The sequence below is a fragment of the Phaethon aethereus genome (genome assembly GCF_964289735.1).
Source record: "Phaethon aethereus genome assembly, chromosome: 5".
Taxonomy (NCBI): Eukaryota; Metazoa; Chordata; class Aves; order Phaethontiformes; family Phaethontidae; genus Phaethon; species Phaethon aethereus.
The window spans coordinates 57,018,828-57,037,556 of record NC_138579.1 but is presented as its reverse complement, the minus strand read 5'-3'; the positions used below and the strand labels follow the sequence as shown (position 1 = coordinate 57,037,556).

The 18,729-nt window shown below is 36.4% G+C and overlaps 1 protein-coding gene across 1 annotated transcript in view; it reads right to left on the bottom strand.

Annotated features, from left to right (window-relative positions):
• PLEKHA7 (pleckstrin homology domain containing A7) overlaps nucleotides 1–18,729 on the bottom strand; it is a gene marked incomplete at its 3' end in the record, with an annotated part of 157,966 nt that overhangs the window by 15,845 nt on the left and 123,392 nt on the right. Inside the window, exons 11-19 of the mRNA XM_082000515.1 lie at nucleotides 16,087–16,606; nucleotides 13,925–14,011; nucleotides 13,426–13,545; nucleotides 11,562–11,615; nucleotides 7,191–7,271; nucleotides 5,134–5,202; nucleotides 4,858–4,938; nucleotides 3,415–3,564; nucleotides 1,503–1,604 (exon numbers count right to left, since the gene is read on the bottom strand). Of these exons, the coding sequence (XP_081856641.1) occupies nucleotides 1,503–1,604; nucleotides 3,415–3,564; nucleotides 4,858–4,938; nucleotides 5,134–5,202; nucleotides 7,191–7,271; nucleotides 11,562–11,615; nucleotides 13,426–13,545; nucleotides 13,925–14,011; nucleotides 16,087–16,606 (1,264 nt within the window). The remainder of the gene's footprint in view (nucleotides 1–1,502; nucleotides 1,605–3,414; nucleotides 3,565–4,857; nucleotides 4,939–5,133; nucleotides 5,203–7,190; nucleotides 7,272–11,561; nucleotides 11,616–13,425; nucleotides 13,546–13,924; nucleotides 14,012–16,086; nucleotides 16,607–18,729) is intronic.

Below are 18,729 nucleotides of genomic sequence, written 5' to 3'. Positions count from 1 at the left end.
GGTACTTCAAGTGAGACAACTTTGATGGAATATAGTTTTAAGAACATTTAGTACTTTCTGAAAAAAATCAGTTCCCCTCAGTATCTCCAAAATAGCTATTCAGAAACATTTTTAAAAATCTTAGCCAAACACATCTATACAAACATATATATATAGATATATATGTAAGTATACACAGACAAAACACATAACGTGTATGTTTGTGTGTGTGCGTGCATGTGGTTTTTTTGTAACTATACATGTACATCATATGAGATGATAATAAAACTGAGTTAACATTTTTTTTGTGCAAACCACATTCCCTCCTATATGTATTGCTAAATCACATGCCACACATTCAGTGTTTTAAGCATGCTCAACGCACAACTGGAAATCGTTTGTTGAAGTACTTTGTTAAAGTATATTTTGCTTAAATCTGTAATTTCCCACTTGTTAAACAAAATAACTTCATACAGGGATTATTCTATTCTAAAATACCCCTGGCATTTCTTGGAGGGATGTATTCCACAGCTGAGCTCAATTACATCGTGTTCTGGCTCTAGAAACTGAATCACTCCCCACCACCCAAAATTAAATGAAAATGAACTTTGAAGATTGATGCAATCTAAAAAAGTTTTACAACTTTTACTTTGATACAAAACGTTTACCCATTAATAGTGAAAATAAATAGATTTCAACTCATATTTGATCAGATATTTGTTGCAAACAAAGAAATTTAAAAATTTAACTAGTGAGGTCTTTTGGTCCAGGGTATTTGGAAAAATAGGCTAAGATTTAGCAAAATGTATACATTAGCTTTGTTCCTTGTGTTTTGCCTTTTAAATGAAGCTGTTCTGCTTACACACAGGAAAAATAATCTTGACTGTATTCCTTGCTCCAAGAATAAAATGACCAGTTGTACGCAGGTAGGTAGAAATAATCTGGTACGCCACATCCAGTTCAGCAAACAGAATAACTTAGCTTCAAAACAAAGCTTCTTTGTAAGATTGAAAACTGAATAATTGATTTAAAACCGAGATGCCTTTCAATTACCAATGGCTGTTAAACACTTATTCCACTTCACAAAACAATCTGCAGAGATAAATCTTCCATAAATAGAAGAACATGACAAAGAACAAGTAATGACAATAACAAGCTAGTGAGTGATGTTCTTAAAAATGGATAAAGCAGCAAACAACGTCAGATCAAATAAATGGAAGACTAAGAAGTCCTGCAGTCTTATAAATTAAATACGTTATGAGTGTCAAGATGTCAGCATGTAATAAAAACATAATGAAATAATGACAAATTTGCATAGACAACTTGTGAGAAACTATTACACATGCTGCAAGACAGCAGTTACTGCACAGCTATGCTGTTACAGTGTCTGAACTTTGCAAACTAAGCTACATGACAGCTGAATACAGTGCAAAAAATGCAGAGAATTTCTCTTATGAGATGATAGCTTTCAAGTTCAGACAAAATCATCTCTTAAGTAGATCAGTGTCTGGAAATGGACTCACCTGAGATACCAATGAACTATTCATCTGTTCCTGTAAGGCTTTTTTAAGCTGGCTCACATCCTTTTCTAATTTCAGATATTCATTCCAGGCATTTTCCATTTCCTATTAAAAGAGGGAATACTCTAATACAATGTTACAATAAACTTCAAAATCACTCTATCCATTCTCTAATTGAGTATCAAAGTGGTTTTAAGATGGTGGTGGTGTTGTATTATAAAAACAAGCAAAACCCCCATTTTATAGCCTACATTTTTGCTTAGAGTTGATGATAAAGTTCAAAATACTTCATAGCTTGCAAGATCAAGTCAAGAATGCCTAGTTCAAAAATTCTGTCCAGCTTCCTCACACAAAACCATTTCTTAAGCTTAAACTGGCATTTAACAGACTCTGAACTATGACTAATATGCTAGGAAGGAATCAAGTCTATTCTCATTCCATTTCCTTTTACCTTACACTTCTATTTAAAACAAGTTCATAATTAAAATCCAAACAGTCACCTAAACCAGAATTCATGGTTTGAAACACAAAGCAGGTTATTCTTTAAAAGTTCTACATACTATGTTGTAATGGCATTAGAAGTGAATAAACATGCAGACACCTGGAAAATTAGGTTAACCAATCACCCTTACTTCACTTAGATTATTTCCAGCATCCGCAGCACCATAGTCTGCCTTCTGACCCAGAACTGAGAAAAATCAAGTGTCTGGACCATTTTTATGTAAGGAATGATGAAGTAGGTGTTTCCTCTGAAGTCGAGAAAAGAGATCACTTGAGAATTGAGGGGAAGAAATCATGGATGTCTGTGAAACCATGAGTGGCATGGAGAGAGCGGGTAACGACTGACCATTCCCCATCCTCTCTCATACAAGAACAAGGCTCTATCACATGAAACATGGACAAGGCAGGCTCAAAACAAGTAAAAGGAAGTGGCTGTCCATGTAGTGGGGAAGAGAGCTGCACAATACCTTGCCAAATGATGTTTTGGATGCAAAAGGTTCACAGAATTTAATAGGTGACTGTACAGGTTCTTGAACTAAGATCTACTGAGGATTACTAAAGAGACAAAAAAAATAGCAGCCTCAGGAATTCTCTGAGCAGAAAATAGTTAGAAGGTGGATTGGCTATGACAAGAAATACTACCCACCTCTCCTATCCTTACTCTTCCCTAAGCACCTGCTTATGCCCACTGCTGAAGCCAGAACCTTGGGCTAGAAGGAGCCTTGGACTGGACCAGTACAGCCATTCTTACAATTACTTGCTATTTATGCCTCTGATTAAATTTTAAATGCTCTCTGTGAAAGTCATATATTTTCTACAGGCACAAAACACTGCATATATACATTTAAATAACACTGGCATTTTAATAATCAGATCTTACTACAGGAAAGGTGTTCATGCAATTCTAGAAACAATCTTACAAAAAGCTGGTCCTGTATTCATTAAGAAGTAGGATTAATATAGTGAGTACACAACTTAATAGGTTTAATAGTCTCTTTCATGGTTAGTTCTTAGAAATAATTTTATTAATAAAATGGCAACATTAAATTGCATTTGAATTTCATTAAGTCATAATATCAACAGTAAATTTTGATCAAAATATAAAACTTTCTCAATTCCTTTTCCCCTGGAAGAATACCATGGAATCACATTTATATTTTCAAAGGACTAGCAGAAAGATTTGCAATTTATGCCCCATACATAAATGAAAAAGGTATAAAAATTTTTTGAGCTTTCTGGGGGGAAGAGGGCATTGAAAAGGAAAACTGGAGAGACTGTTTACATTTTTTGTTCAGGTGTAGTATCCTGTACCATAACCAGAAGAGAGCTTAGCTCCCCTATCCAATGAACAATACAGTTTTACTCTAGCTGGTATTTTAATTACGGTTTTCTTGAAACAACCAAAAACACGTACCGTTGAAACTTTGGATATTTCAGCCCTAATATGTATGAGATCCTCTTGCAAAAGTCTCTGCTGGTAAGAAATTTTTTCTGCGTGTTGTGGTTGGTCTTTGTACTGTTCCATCTGTCTGTGTAAAACCTCCAAAACAGACTCCAGCTGATCCTAACAAAGAAGATGATGGTGGTAAGCTTACAACCTTTATATGGAATTTTACAAATCTACCTGCAGGAAAATAAAAGTTGTTTTCCACAGCCTCACTCTTTCCTATAAGCCACTAGAGGTTAGGACTGGCCTCCTGTTGTGGAGACTAAGATGTAACGAAAAAGTGCAAGAGCCTTAATGAACTATTACAACCAAAATTATCTGATATTTTCCACTAAATCTTTTCATTAAGTAGCCAAAACTGTGGAAAACACAAAACAGTGAAAGGGGAACTTTTCTGTTTACAGTCTGTACAAAACCATAATTTACAGTTTCAGAATAATTCCCTTAAGCAGTATAGAACTAACAGCCTTACCACAGCACAGCATTAGCTCTTTATTTAAGGATAGGTTCTCATTCATTGCTATAGTTAAATTAGCCATCTGAGGGATTAAAATATTGTCTAAAACACTAAGTAGGCCCCATTCATTCCTTCAGGAGTAAATAACACTGAACTATTTTTGCACAGTAGCTCTTCTGAAGGATCCATCTGTACAGTACTTTCATTTTAGAATAGACTTTTTTTCTGAACCGCCTTGATTTATTGACAGCTATAGCTCACAGGCGGTGAAGCAGATAAAGATACATACAGGCAAGGAAAGACAAGGAAAGGCAAACTATTTTGTTATTGTTTACTGTTTGAACTCTGACTTGAATGGGCAGGGAGGAAAGGAGGAGGGTGCCAACTGCAAACTTGTCACAGAAGATTATTCCAGCATTTCAGTCATAACCCTCAGAACTAAGTTCACAGTACTAGATATAAACCAGCACAGGTTTCTGACATTCCTACAAATTTGAATCTCTCCCCCCTCTCTTACTCCTTTTTTTTAATTAAAAAAAAAACCCACCACACAAGCTACAGTGAGAGCTCAATATGGTAGCACACTGCTATTTATTCAAACAACATTTGTGCAGGTGGGAAGAACTGCAAATGAAACATGGCTCTGCCTCACATCATATACATTTCAAGACATAAAGCAAAACTACACAGAAAAGTGTACACACCCCAATTTGTAATAAATGCCGGAAAATTACATGTATGTGGTTTTAAAACATTCATTTTCAAAAACACATTTTCTAAAAATGGGTACTCATTCCTAACATAAAAAACAACTATTTTTCTTAAGCTCATACACAAAGAAAACTACTACAATACAGCATCCAGTAATCTCATTTCTTTGTTTGTAATTCCATATTTTATGATTAAAGGAAAGTTGTTATTTTATTTTATAAAACCCTTTTTAATCTACTTACTTTATTTTCCTTAAGGGCTCTTATTTTGTCCTCCAAGTCCTGAAGAATTCTGTCCTGCTCACAGAAAACGCTTAGCTTGACCTGAAAATTAAATCATACATGTTAGATTTTAAAAACCAAGCAGAAAAGTCTCCACTAGCAGTATTTTACCCCAAAGAGCATAATAATGTGAACACACAACAGCATAAACATAATATAGCCATATATTTAACATATATTTATAAGATAAATAGCCAAACCAATGCAAAATGTTCTGAGGTGGTATTTGATACTTACATCAATATCACTTTCTGCAATCTTGACAGGTTTTGTACTTCGTTCTTTTAACATTTCACGACCTGTCACCTAAGAGGAATAGGTTTTAAAGAGCTGAGAAATTTGTTGCAAACAAAAACTTAATTATGCTTCAGCAATGAAAAGAAAAGTTTTCTTAAATATTCACTATTATTAACAAAGATTAATAGAATTCTGGATACAAGTCTTTTCAAACCTGGCTTTAGTTTTTAAAAAAACTAGTTCTATTAGGCTATTTAGTAATGCTTACAGTAGTTTAAGATTCTGTACAAAACAGCATAATCCCACTTGTCTATGGTTACAAAGGTCCCGTTCCTGCAAAACCTAATGGTTTTAACAGTTTGCCTTTAATAGCTTTCTCAAAGCCAAAGGATTTAAATAGGTCCTTTAAATGCATGGCTGCAAGAATAACAGCATTAATTAACGACTAAAAATACAACATTTTGGCAACTATTTCATTTTATAAAGGATAGTCTCTTCCATAGTACAGGGTGAATTTTATTAGAAACAGACTGCTATAAAACCGCTACAGTGGAATTAAACTTATTTAATCTATTTTGACATGTTTATAATATTACAAATCTCTCATTCCATGAATCACTTGTTTCATATTAAATTTCTGGTGAGAAGATTATCTTCTCACACAAGGCAGTTTTTGAATCAGTACAGACACTATACTACATTATACTTCCAACCTTCACAGCAATCTTAAAATGAAGGCACGTCTATCTCTGTAGAAAAGCGTTATTTCCACTGTCTACACGGGACCCTTTTAATGAATAAATCAGTTTGAGAGAATGGCAATATAATACAGCTTATTAATCATACACTTTTTAAAAGCCTTAAAACCTAATGACTTAATATTCCTGGATTAGAACATTTTAAAAGATTCATTAAAGCAAACACTATCTTACCAAAGAAACACCTGAAGTTTGGAATTATATTACTCATATACAGTATATTTCTATTCATATAGAGGCAAGAGTTTATGAAGAAAAATTCACCTAAATATTGCCTTCAATAATATAAGAGCAGGCGTTTTAATCTAAGGGCAGAAGTTGTTGGCTCTTTTGGTGGGGCAGAAGCAGTAGTTTGCTTTTTCACTGACTCTGGCAATCTCCAGACCTGAGAAATTACTTATTAACCTAACAGGCACCTACAGGGTCATGCCAGTTTTCTTAAAGCAATTAAATTTTACTGTAAGTGTAGATAAATTTTTGATACAATCTCAGTTTCTCGTTTAACATGTTAAATGAAGTCAGCCATCTACACACAGTATTTTCAAATAACAAAGTAGGTTTAAGACAGAAGAGTATGGTCATCATTTATGCTTACTTATCAAAGACTTATCATGTGTTTTCACATGGTGAAATGTTACTTCCCCACCACCAAAATTAAAAACATTTACTGCCTCTCAAAACTTTCAATTTTCAGATATTTTCATGTTCAATAACGATGTGTTTTATATAAGAAAAATCCTTTCTTTCAAAAGTATTAATGGAATTGTTTAAATGCTAAATTCTATGTATAATAGTAACAAATAATTAAATATAAGCATAAATATTAGCATGTCAGAGTAGTAGTTTTACATATTTAATTATCTGCAAGCTAAGAGAATGTAAAAGCCTTTTTCAAAGCAATGCAATTAACACAAAAACCAGAGTCTACAGATTTCGGGGATATTTTAAATTACATAATCAGAACTGTAAAGAATTTGTTAATTATCAAGCCGTGAACATGAGAACATAATGAAGATTTAGCATGCTGTCACATTTTCAACATTACACGTAGGAGTCACTACTTGACAAAATAATTTTCAAGTCATGATAAAATGAAACCAAACACTGTCAGCCATAATTTCACATACAGACTCCAAAGGGCAGGGGGTGGGGGAGAAAAAAAAAAGGAAAGAAAAAAAGAAATCTTACAGAAAGCTTTACTGTTTACCATAAGACACCTGTAAAAGCCAGAATATGTAAACATTGACTGCTATTTTAAAAGCAATGGGATGAGCACATTTCAGATGCAAGCAGTCTTACATGTATACTGGATAGTAACCCTTGTGCTGAGTTCTTTAGCACTTTGTATATCATGTTGATCAGAGGTCCATTATTTTCTATCTGTTTCAAACAAAAGTTTAGTAATAGCTTGTTATAGATGTAAAAATTAAAAACCCCAAACCTTACAACTCAAAACTCCATGAGCAGCTGTAATCACATGCTCTTATGTCACACTGATCCTTGAGGCTTATAGTCTATGTGTAATTTGCCATTATGGAAGCGACAACTGGGTATCCACCTATCTTGTTATATTGTGGGTAGGTTGTTCATCCAACCATGAGAGCTTTTTACTTTTGCAAAACACACATACAAACACACAACACAAAATGGGATTTGCTCAAACTTGCCCAAATGCAGTTTCAAGAGTTTTGGGAATTACAGCAAGATATTTTCTGTCATGTAATATGTAGTAACGCTTGCACCAAGAGCTCTACGTTGATAATTTGTGCAACCTAGTTAAAACCTCAGTGAAAAAAGTTATTGCAATCTCACTTACCCTTCTCCCATAACAAACACCTGCCATGCACCATTTCCCTCATTATCTATGTGACACAAGCTTGCACAAGCAACCTCCTTCAACTGCAGCAGAAGCTAAACAGCTTCAGACATTACAGTATGACTGCAGAATGAAGCAAGACCACTGCCGAAACAGTGAGAGGGCCCCAGATTTGCTTCAACTGCCTACACAATTTACACTTAGTGATAGGAACTTTCCTATACTTCCTCATCCATATTTTGTATAACCTGCTCAGAAATGTTTGTAAACTATTCCGAAGTGAGGTGGCCCATACATCCCTCCTGTAGCCTGCTTGAACTTGATTTCATAGTCATGAAAAGGGACGCTTCCATCACCACTTCTGTTTCATCTTATTTGCAAAGTCATCTTAGAAGCTTTTGGGGAAAATAGTTCTTCTTTCCTTTGCTCTTCCTTTCTGCTTTTCTAATACAGAGTCTATCTACTTTAGAGATTAAAAAAACAACTCTGGAAACACAACTGTGGAAATCTGTTTGCAGAAGAGGCATGGTTATGCTATAGCATACAGATCCATGATTTCTTTCATGTTCCACATACATCTAGTTCCTGAGTGAAAAAAGAATACAAAGTCATTACAACAATATTTATTTTTTTGGGGGTGGGGGGCAGAGTTCATAGTCTAAGGGCAATATTTTTAAAGGAAACCTCCACAACGCATGGTATTTGGCAAGGTCAAAATTATCAATAATTGTTTCTCAAGCGTGAGTAAACAGCCTTTAGACTTTTTTTTAATGTCAGAACTAGCTTGCATGCAGGAGGAAACTATTTAAATGGCTTAGTATCTCTAGAGCATTTTTATTTAATTTATACTTATGTTATGACAATACACTATAAAGTCGAACAGTATCATCTTGGTATTAACATCAAAATTATTTCACAGATAATATTTTTAAACTCCTAAATAATAAAAAATAGGTTAGTATAAAAGAACAAGCAACGGGGGGACAAATGTGAGTAATGACAAATTACTAAGTGCTGTGTAACCAGTTACTGTCATCAGTTTCAGTACTATGGCACACATTATGCAGTTAATTTCTTAATCACTATTCCATGTTGAAAAGTTCTATTTCAAAACCTCTAGGAAGAGAGGTCTTCAGAAATAATGGACTCAATGAAAAGAAAAAAGTTTAACTCCAGTTCTAAAATCTTCAGTTGTATTTGAAATTGTTTAATTAGAGTGGGTCTAAGACAAAGCCCAGTGAAGTCAAAAGAAAGACATGAATTAAAAGACTTTCTGTCTAAGCTTTCAGTGTCTTAAATGAAAGGTACCATGTATGTTAACTATGACTTTGCCATATAACACCATTACCAAATCAATATGTAATTTGCTTAGTTGCATCCAGCACTCTTCTTTCCTCATACTGCAAAACAAAGCAACTCTTCAGTAATTTATATTTAGTGGCAAAACAGAAAAACCAATACAAAGACACCTTCTCAAGTTTCACATGGTCTCTTTAATCTCTGAGCAACCTATCCTGAATTCTTACATTTCTGGACCACTACTGAAAGAAAGTTATTAAGAAATGCCCACTTTGAAAAATTAGGTCATTCTTATGGAAACACACTTGACATTTGACTGTCAAGATTTTCAAGAGGGAACTAACGCTATCATTAACTTTAACGCTGGGGGATGAAGGGGTTGAGAGCAGCCCTGTGGAGAAGAACTTGGGGGCACTGGTGGATGAAAGCTGGACATGAGCCAGCAATGTGCGCTCATAGCCCAGAAGGCCAATCGTATCCTGGGCTGCATCAGAAGAAGTGTGGCCAGCAGGTCGAGGGAGGTGATTCTGCCCCTCTGCTCTGCTCTGGTGAGACCCCACCTGCAGTACTGCATCCAGCTCTGGAGCCCTCAGCACAGGAAAGACATGGACCTGTTGGAGAGGGTCCAGAGGAGGGCCACAAAAATGATCAGAGGGCTGGAGCATCTCTCCTGTGAGGACAGGCTGAGAGAGCTGGGGTTGTTCAGCCTGGAGAAGCGAAGGCTCCAGGGAGGCCTTGTAGCAGCCTTTCAGTACTTAAGGGGGGCTTATAAGGAAAATGGGGACAGACTTTTTAGCAGGGTCTGTAGTGATAGGACAAGGAATAATGGTTTTAAAGTAAAAGAGGGCAGACTTAGACGAGTTCTAAGAAGAAACCTCTCACAACGAGGGTGGTGAAACACTGGCACAGGTTGCCCGGAGAGGTGGTGGATGCACCATCCCTGGAAACGTTCAAGGTCAGGTTGGATGAGCCTCTGAGCAACCTGCTCTAGTTGAAGATGTCCCTGCTCATGGCAGGGGGAAGTGGACTAGATGACCTTTGAAGGTCCCTTCCAACCCAAACTATTCTATGATTAAGTTGCTTTTCACAGAAAGATCAGGAGCCCCCATACACTTCTCCTTCTGGCTGCTTTCATCAGGTGGTACGCAGGCTGCAGGGAGGCACAAGGGGAGCTTTTGGGAGACCAAACAGCTCCTTGTGTCCCAGACTGCAACAAAGCAATCCGGACGGAATCCACTAAAAATTTTAAAACCCATCCTAGTAATTTGGCTAAGAACATAACATTTCCAGAGGCTTAAACTGTGTCCACTTTTAGCTGTGAAAATTGTTGTGTTTTATAATGGACAAAACACTGTGTTTATTTAAAAACCGGTTGGACACATTTCACTTTAGGCCCTGTGTTTGGTTTGTTCATGGCTTTGACAAATGTAACTACATCCCAAGCCATTGGCTGAATTTTATGACAAATGTCAATTTAGAAGGTCCTACAATTTGAGTTTTAAATTCATACATTAATGATTATAACAGTTTACGTATTTGACCATTTAGATTATATATACCACATATATTATGTGATAAATATTTTTATATATGTACACAACACTATACATACATGTAATATGTATTACTAATATTTTCCATTGACCTATTTGGTTATATATTCAGCCCTTAAAACATCATATACAATTGAAATACACATACTAATAGGTCCAGTACCATTAGTTGCACATATGCAATGCCCCATGGCATCAGTGAGAACTACGTACATACAAACAATAAGGATGACAAGGTGTCAGATTTCACCCCACCTTGATTTTCAGAAACACCATATGATTTATGTATGTTGAGACATCCTACACACCATAGAAAGTGGTAGACTGCTTTGCTAAGCAAAATGATTATACGTTTTTGGGCCTTTTTTCCTTCAAAACCTGATATTAATGTCTAGGTTTGCTTTCAAATTGACAACTAACAGGTGTACCAGATACAGAAGTCATTTCATTTAGACAGTCACTTTGAATATCATAGTGAATATCACAGCTCAATATCATATTTTTAAATCCCTTTTTTTAAAAGGAAATATCAGGCAACATTATTTGGGCAGATTATATCTATGGATAGATGGATGAATGAGTGCATTTGAAACCTCTTAGCCGTAATAATATGAAAACAATGACAGGTGTTAATTAATCACCACATTTTCACAAGAAAGCAAGACATAAATATGGCATATTATAAAAACAAGGAAAAAATCAGCTCGAGAATATTGAAAGGAAAAAGGCTGGGTTAAAAGAACACCCTATTTTTCCAGTAACACAAGTTCTTCCTACAAACTGAAGCAATGACATTTTCTGAGTTTGCACTTTAATTGTATAGTCACTACTATAAAGACATTCAATATTCTAAGCACAACAGTGATGGCAAGAGACACGGTTTCCATCTCTGAACAGAAGGTGATTTGAAATCCTGCAGATACAAAGGTGATACACAAAAGACCACTAGGTTAAAAAAAAAAGGGGGGGAGGGGGCGGGAGTAGACACCTACAAAATCTTACCTTTAGATCTAAATACTCCAAATCCTTTTTCAACTGGATATATGTGTCATCCGCCTTCAGGTAAGTACATAGGAGAAAAAAAAAAAGCAATGTATTTGAATGTTTGAAAGAATTTCAAAATACTTAGATTGGTCATATATAAGGAAATGGATGAAAGAGGAAACAAAATACCAGAGTAAGCAGTAGATAAAAAAGCACATTTGTTCCACCAGCATATTGCTATTTACAGCTGAAAAATGGGCAAAATATTTCGAAGAATATTATTAGCTCATGCCTACCCTCCAAACATAGATTTGAATTTTCCACCCCTAATGAGACACGTAACTACCTAAAACAACAGATTTTCAAAAGTTATTTTTTCAAGACTGCTTTCTACTGACTATCCCTTCACTGAAAATGTTATGGTGGTGTCCTCCAGCACAGTATGGCCCCTTGGGAGAAGAAGGGAAGACTTGTACCTAGCTGAATGTCAGATGTAACTAGAAGCCATTATATAACAAATCATTAGAAAACTTTTGATGACATTTCATACACATTTTAAGATATTTATTCCTTTATTCAGGAAAAGTACGAAATAAATTTTGTGAATAAAATACTGAAAAAGGTCTTACTTATATGATTAGTGAATCCATTTTGCCTTTTAATAGCAATCAACTTGATCCTTATTTTTCATTGGCTCACCTGTAACTGCCATCATCTTAATTTTATAGTTACATTCATCTAGCAACATCTTCAAGAAAAGCATGCACAAAAGTCATAACAAAGTTATTTCTCCTTTTTTCAAATGGGACATTTGCAATACACAACAAAATAAAGCTTAAGTGTTGCAAATGTGCTTTGTATTCATGAAAAATGCCCCCATATTCCTGGAATTTTACTGCTATTTTGACAGGAGTTTATATCCTGGGTACACTAAACTTCAGAATAAAAAGAAAAACACAGCTACACCTTTTCTCAAGTTTTGAACCAATGAAAATATATAGTTAAAAAAGAAAAGAAAAATCCTTTATGCCATAAAATCAATACATCACACTTGCATTCCTTTAGAGGTGTTCACTTACAATTCTTGTCTGATCAGCTTGTAAGTCTGGCTGAGGACTTGACTAGAAAGTCTGCCCATTTTTTGAGAAATCCCTGTTACTATTGCCCATCTTAGTGCAACTGTTCTGTAGGTGAGGTAAGTTGGGAAATGAGACTTTACTGAAGTAAAAAAAAAATTCCTTTACTTTTGGGCCAATATAAAGGCTTCACCAATTCGAAGAAGAGTCACCACATTTTATTCCCAGATGGCTCCATTTTTGAGGATCTAATATGAGCCAAAGAGCTCTATAAGTACATTTCTGTCTGATCTCACATTTACAAGTTTAATACATAAGCGCAATCAAGAGCACTGTTGATGATCCAAGATAACCATGAGCTTTTCTGAACCAACGTTCACCTGCAGAACTGACGCAGTGACAAGCTCAAATGAATGTACAAACTGGTTGATGCGTTTCAATTTGCAGGTGACACAGCATGTGGCACAGGGAGCCAATCCCGTCATGAAAGCAGCACAAAGAAATGGTTTTGCTTTAGAATGAACTTATCTAATATTTTAACCCACATTTCTGAAGATGCAGCATTTTCAGAAATAGTATAAGAAAGAAGTATACGTAACACTTTGAAACATATGCACTGGTGCCCTATAACTTAAAACACTCATCTTTTATAGCAAATACAGTAGCAAAGAAAAACCGCAAACGACCTGGGAATTGTAGGATACCAAAGAATGGGCAAGAAAGCACAGACTCAAGCATGCCACTAATGAAGCATTTGCAGAGTCACAAAATGTCATACGGCACAGATGAGCCAAGCAGCAGCTGACCTGATAGGTGGAATTAGTTGGCAAGTGCTGCAGTAATTGTGCGATTGTGTAATTTCGTATACTAGCCAACTTAGCCTGATGTCTCCTTAATCGAATGAGAAGCAATGTTAGCTCTTCGGGCTGCAGGTATTTAGACACATTGTAAAGAGGAAATTAGCAGTCTTCAGGCAGAGTAACTGTAATTACATTTTTCACCTCAGTGCCCAGAAAGCAGTTACTTGACATGATTAACCAATTATTTCATTAATTCTGCATTTGGTCAAATAAATTTAATAAAAGTTGAGTCCAGTAATAACAGACAGCTCACCCCTGTTCACATTGCAGATAACAGCAAAATTCCTACAGGCTTTACTAGGAGCTGGTTAAGGTTAAATTCTCATTCAAGTTTTTTATGTTTTAACTAATAAAAATACAACTACTATGGAATGAGCAGGATTTTAAAACTTAACTACAATACCATGATGCCATAGAAGGAAAGGTAACTGCTCTCTCAACTTACCGACTTGCCATGCAAACTGGGTGCGCTCACAGTATGCGTCATGTAGCCCATAGCAGGCATAGAGCGTCGATCAATGTGAGTTGAGCTCTGTAAGAAACCACAGCCAGAATTGTAAGGATTGTCTCAAATGAGAGGTATGTTGTACTTGAGGGAAAATTCACAAGATATGCACCTCTGCCACAAATCTTGTATTTGAATTCACAGCATGCTTTGATCAGGGTAAAACATTCATTGGCCAGCCAGATCCTTTGATGATTAAGTAAAACATACAAACGAACAAATGCAAGTTTAGCACCTGTGATGCTGGGCACATCAGCAGATTCTGGGCAGCACAAGATGCTTCAGCAGAACATGCAGTGGCTTCCAGCAAATAAAAAAAAAATATTCATAAAGTCATCCCCCCTCCACGTCTTCCAGAGAAAGGCTGGTTGGCTTATGCCCTCCAACAGCAGGCTCGTACTCCAGACAGTACCAACTATGAATGTCCCCTTTTAGCCAGCGGGCACTAAGCTACTGACATGAGTGACACCTTGTGGCAGTGGGTTCCATTAATACCATGTTTTTATAAATAATATTTGATCTGCCCCTTTCTGCTTATAATACGAAAACCTACTGCACATGCATTCTTTCATCTTTCTCTTAATGCCAAACTTTTATGGCTTTCTCCAAGGCAGACTAAATGTCTGATTTATTTTTATTCCTGTCTCTGAATTTCACTGAATACTGTTTTGTTCTGCCTTTTTCTTCCCCCCCCTCCCCTTTTTTTTAAAGTGTAACTGGAAGGAATTTAATAAAGCATTCCAGGGAGGGGGGAGTATCACAGATTTCTGTAGACATACATTTTTAAATGTAAAATGACACTGTGTGCTTATATATAAACACATGAGCTTTTTTGTCTAGAAACTTCTACGGAAGTTTCACAGAAAAGTTTTACAGATGAGGAAAACTGTGTTTGCCTATATTGGTAAAATCAATATGACATAAAAAGAGTTTTATTTTATGAGTAAAATTTATGCAGCTACTTTGCACAGGAAGGGAAAAGACTGCTGTACATTCCTTCATAAGGGATGTAATGCTCCTTCATCTTACACATGGAGAAACCAATGTCTAGTATAATATAATCAGGAGTTAAAAAAAATTAATTTCCAGTGCTTGCACATCACTAGACTATTTCATTCTCTGACAGAATATTATACATCTATAAATGCTGAAAGACATCCAACAGCTACACCTCATATATACTAGGAAAAAAATTTAAACTGCATGAAGCTGGCATGCAACCTAAAGTCATGGTCCTGAACCAATGCTGGGTATCTGAATTCAAAAGTCTCTTTCTTTGCAAATACTTTCCCCATCAGAGCCCATGATTGAGGTAAAAGAATTAGGTGAATACAGAGGATTTAATTTCCACTTATTCCAGTGTAAGAGCTAGCAACACAAATAAACTCTACATTGATTCAATTCTGAATTTCCCTAATTTCCTTAGGCAAGGAGAGCCATGTGGAGTACCAAATAGGGAAACTTCTGTCACCCTGAATAAGAGGGTACAACAGTGTCTACAAAAAACCAAAAACAAAACAAAAAACCTGAAATTCTGCAGAAGGTTAAAGTTTCAGAGCAACACTATTTGATTTTGGTTAGCCCTATGATGATGACTTTGCAAAGGGTTTAAACTACCAAATGCATGAAAAATTATTGTTTTTAGCCATAACTAAAAACTGAATCAGCTGTAAGACTAACTACAATAGCAAAACATGTAGAGAAAGCAGACACAGCAAACACTGAAGACTACAAGCATAAGTAAATAATCAAGGAAGAGTTTATCCTGCTGCATTTTATAGTCTTCCCTACCTACTTTATACATTAAAATACTACAGTTTGTATATTTTATACATATAAACATATGCCTTCCAGTTTTTTAATAAAAATATTCCAAACCATGTGATATGCCACCAATTTTCCTTTCCTAACAACAAAAAAAAAAAATCTGAAATTATCAGAAAGACAAGAGTTTTAGGACAAAATTATTCATTGTATTAACTACTACAACTTGCACTATCTTTCATACACAAGGAAGGATGCAATGAAAATAACTAAATTAATTTATCAGTGTATGACACCACATGTAGAATAGTTCGAAATCAGTTATACTGAATACAAACCTTTATGGCATGATTTCTTATCTTCCTGGGTGAGCCAGCAAAAGGAACGTCTACAGTCTGTCTGTCGTCAGATGGTTTAACTGTAAGCCTTTCTGCAGGAGTATGTGGTCTCCTTGGGGGAAAGCTTTTTGGAGGTCCAGGTGGAGGAATATCAGATGGAGAAGGCGGAACAGATATTGATCGTGGAACGTCTAATGAACTTTTTGACTTACCACGATCAATAAAATCTGACGAACCTACGTAAAGTGGGGCAGTGGGGCTGCCATGTTTAAATTGCTGCCTCTGCTGCCACTCATATAGCTGCCAAACAGTTCCATCCTTATTTGCTTTCCTTTCCTCCTGGGACATCTTCAAGTGGCTAACACGATCTTGTGCATATTTGTAGTCACTCGGCAAATTGCGGTTTGGTGGTGGTGGTGAGCTCCCTGAAGGCTGCCTGGTATTCTTTGGCAAAGTGTGATAGTTTTCAGGAAAAGGTGGATTGGGACCCTGACGTGTAAGAGTCTGATCAGAAGTGAGGCTGTAAAGAAGAGGGGGGGAAAAAGGATAAACTTTAGCATACATTGATGAATCGAGTGACTGATTAAAAAAAAAAATCTCTAATGACTTTAGCATAGGAGCTATAAAACACAAAAGAGTCATTAAAAAAGACTTACAGAAGTATTAACAAAGTAATATTAATGAAATCTATCCTGCACAAAAACATCACACTGTATTCATGCAAAGATGCAAACAGTACAAATACAGGCTTTTCATTTAGTTTCTAATCTAGGATGACCTACTAGCAATAGTACTTAGACCAAAAAGAATGTCAAGAACATAAAGAAAGGAATTACTGTTATGTTTAAAGAGCAAATCTGTAAATGAAAATATTTTTCACCGAAAGCCTGCTCACCACTAGGTGGTGCAGTTTACGAACAACAAATGCATGCTCATTTATAAAAAATTACCTTAAAGTGCAAGAAGAAATCTCATCAATCACAGAATGAGTATCTCAGACAATTTTTGTTCATGTGAATGAAGCAAAAAAAAAGGTAAGAAATTGCTCAAAGTCCCCAAGTCTGTATGATTTACTGTCATCTGACCTACCGCTACTGCGCAAGGTTTTTTGCAACAAAGCTCATTGACAAACTAGAATATAAAAAGAGGCATTACATCTTGGCTTTAATACTGCATCCACAATATACTTAAGTTGTAGAAATTAAATCTCTTAGTAGATAGAGAGTTAAGACAGAATTGGCAAAAGCTTTGACAAAGTGTAGCAAGCTCCCTCTCCTACTTTGAAGTCAAAACCTTTCGGTAGCCTCATACACAAGAAACCACCTGTCCAATTGCTGATTCTCCATTTAAACATCGGGGGGGTTTGTATTGCAGTCACTCTTCCATTGAGTCAGGATCTCCAAATACAAAACCATTCTGCTAGACCTGCCACAGAGCAACAACAACAAAAAAAAAACCAACCCAAAACCCACAAATTAAGAAACTCCAAGCATGGAGGCACATTCATCACACCACTTGGTAGGCTCCACTCTCCACATGAGAAGGTGACCTGATGGTGTGGGAACTGCAAGAATTCCACATGAAAGAAAGGGCAGGATGGAAAGGAACATCTTTGTTCAGCATCCAAAACTAACAGAAGTGGGAGGAAAAGAATTGCTACCAGTAACTGCTGCTCAGTAGTTGCCTCCGTCTATTTCTACCTGCAGGATTTGGCACCGTTCGGTTGTCTTGAAATATGGGTGCTCTTGAGAGGATATATAATCCCTCATGTCAGAAAGCAGAATGACTGCCCTGTGCTGCATGGAGGATTACAACTCCATAAAAGCTCTGCTCTCTCATACCACAGAACCTTGATGTTACCTCAAATCTCACACTAAAGGTTAGAGCAGGCAGGTAGTATGAACAGAGGCAACTCAAAGATCAGCATTTAGTGGTCAAGTAACCTCTTCTATTTGCCTGGTTCATTACATCATGTGTACTCCGTATGTTCTGTACTGTACTCACAATTCTTTCCACATGAAAATCAAAGCGGTTGGTAGAAATGTGTTTTCTCTAGATAGGAATGAGAACTGAGAAGGCTTGGAGCAGGTAATGCTTCAAAAGGACATCTGAGACAGGCATGAAGCTAGGACACATCCTTTTGGTGATTCCTCTGTGGAAAAAAGGGGGCTTGACCATTCCTACACTCCAACCTAGTGGAGCCCTCATGAAGGCATCAGAAAACTATTGAGCCTTGCGAACCATCTGTGTGTGGTTATTTTCTAACTGGACATGAAAGGATAAAATATTGAGATCAGCAGGAATTAATGGTAGTCAATGAAGTCACCAGGGCTAGCAGCTTTAGGAGCAAAAGCAGTCTGAAAATAAAGACTCCATGAGTTTTGAGAGGGGCTAGGAATAAATAACACCTCTCTTCTAGAAAAGGATACATTTGTCTGAGAGGAACTAAAAACTGTTTGGATGAACATAGTACTTTGAGTAGCTGGGAACTGCCAGTTCATGCAAAACTTCAGCCTGCTAGAATAAAGAACAAAGTTGCATATGCATTACATTGCACAGGGAAAGTCATATTCAAAATCGAATTTTAGAGGCAGCTGCCTACATACAGGCAGGTTGCAATTTCTCAGTATATGAAGTAGAGAG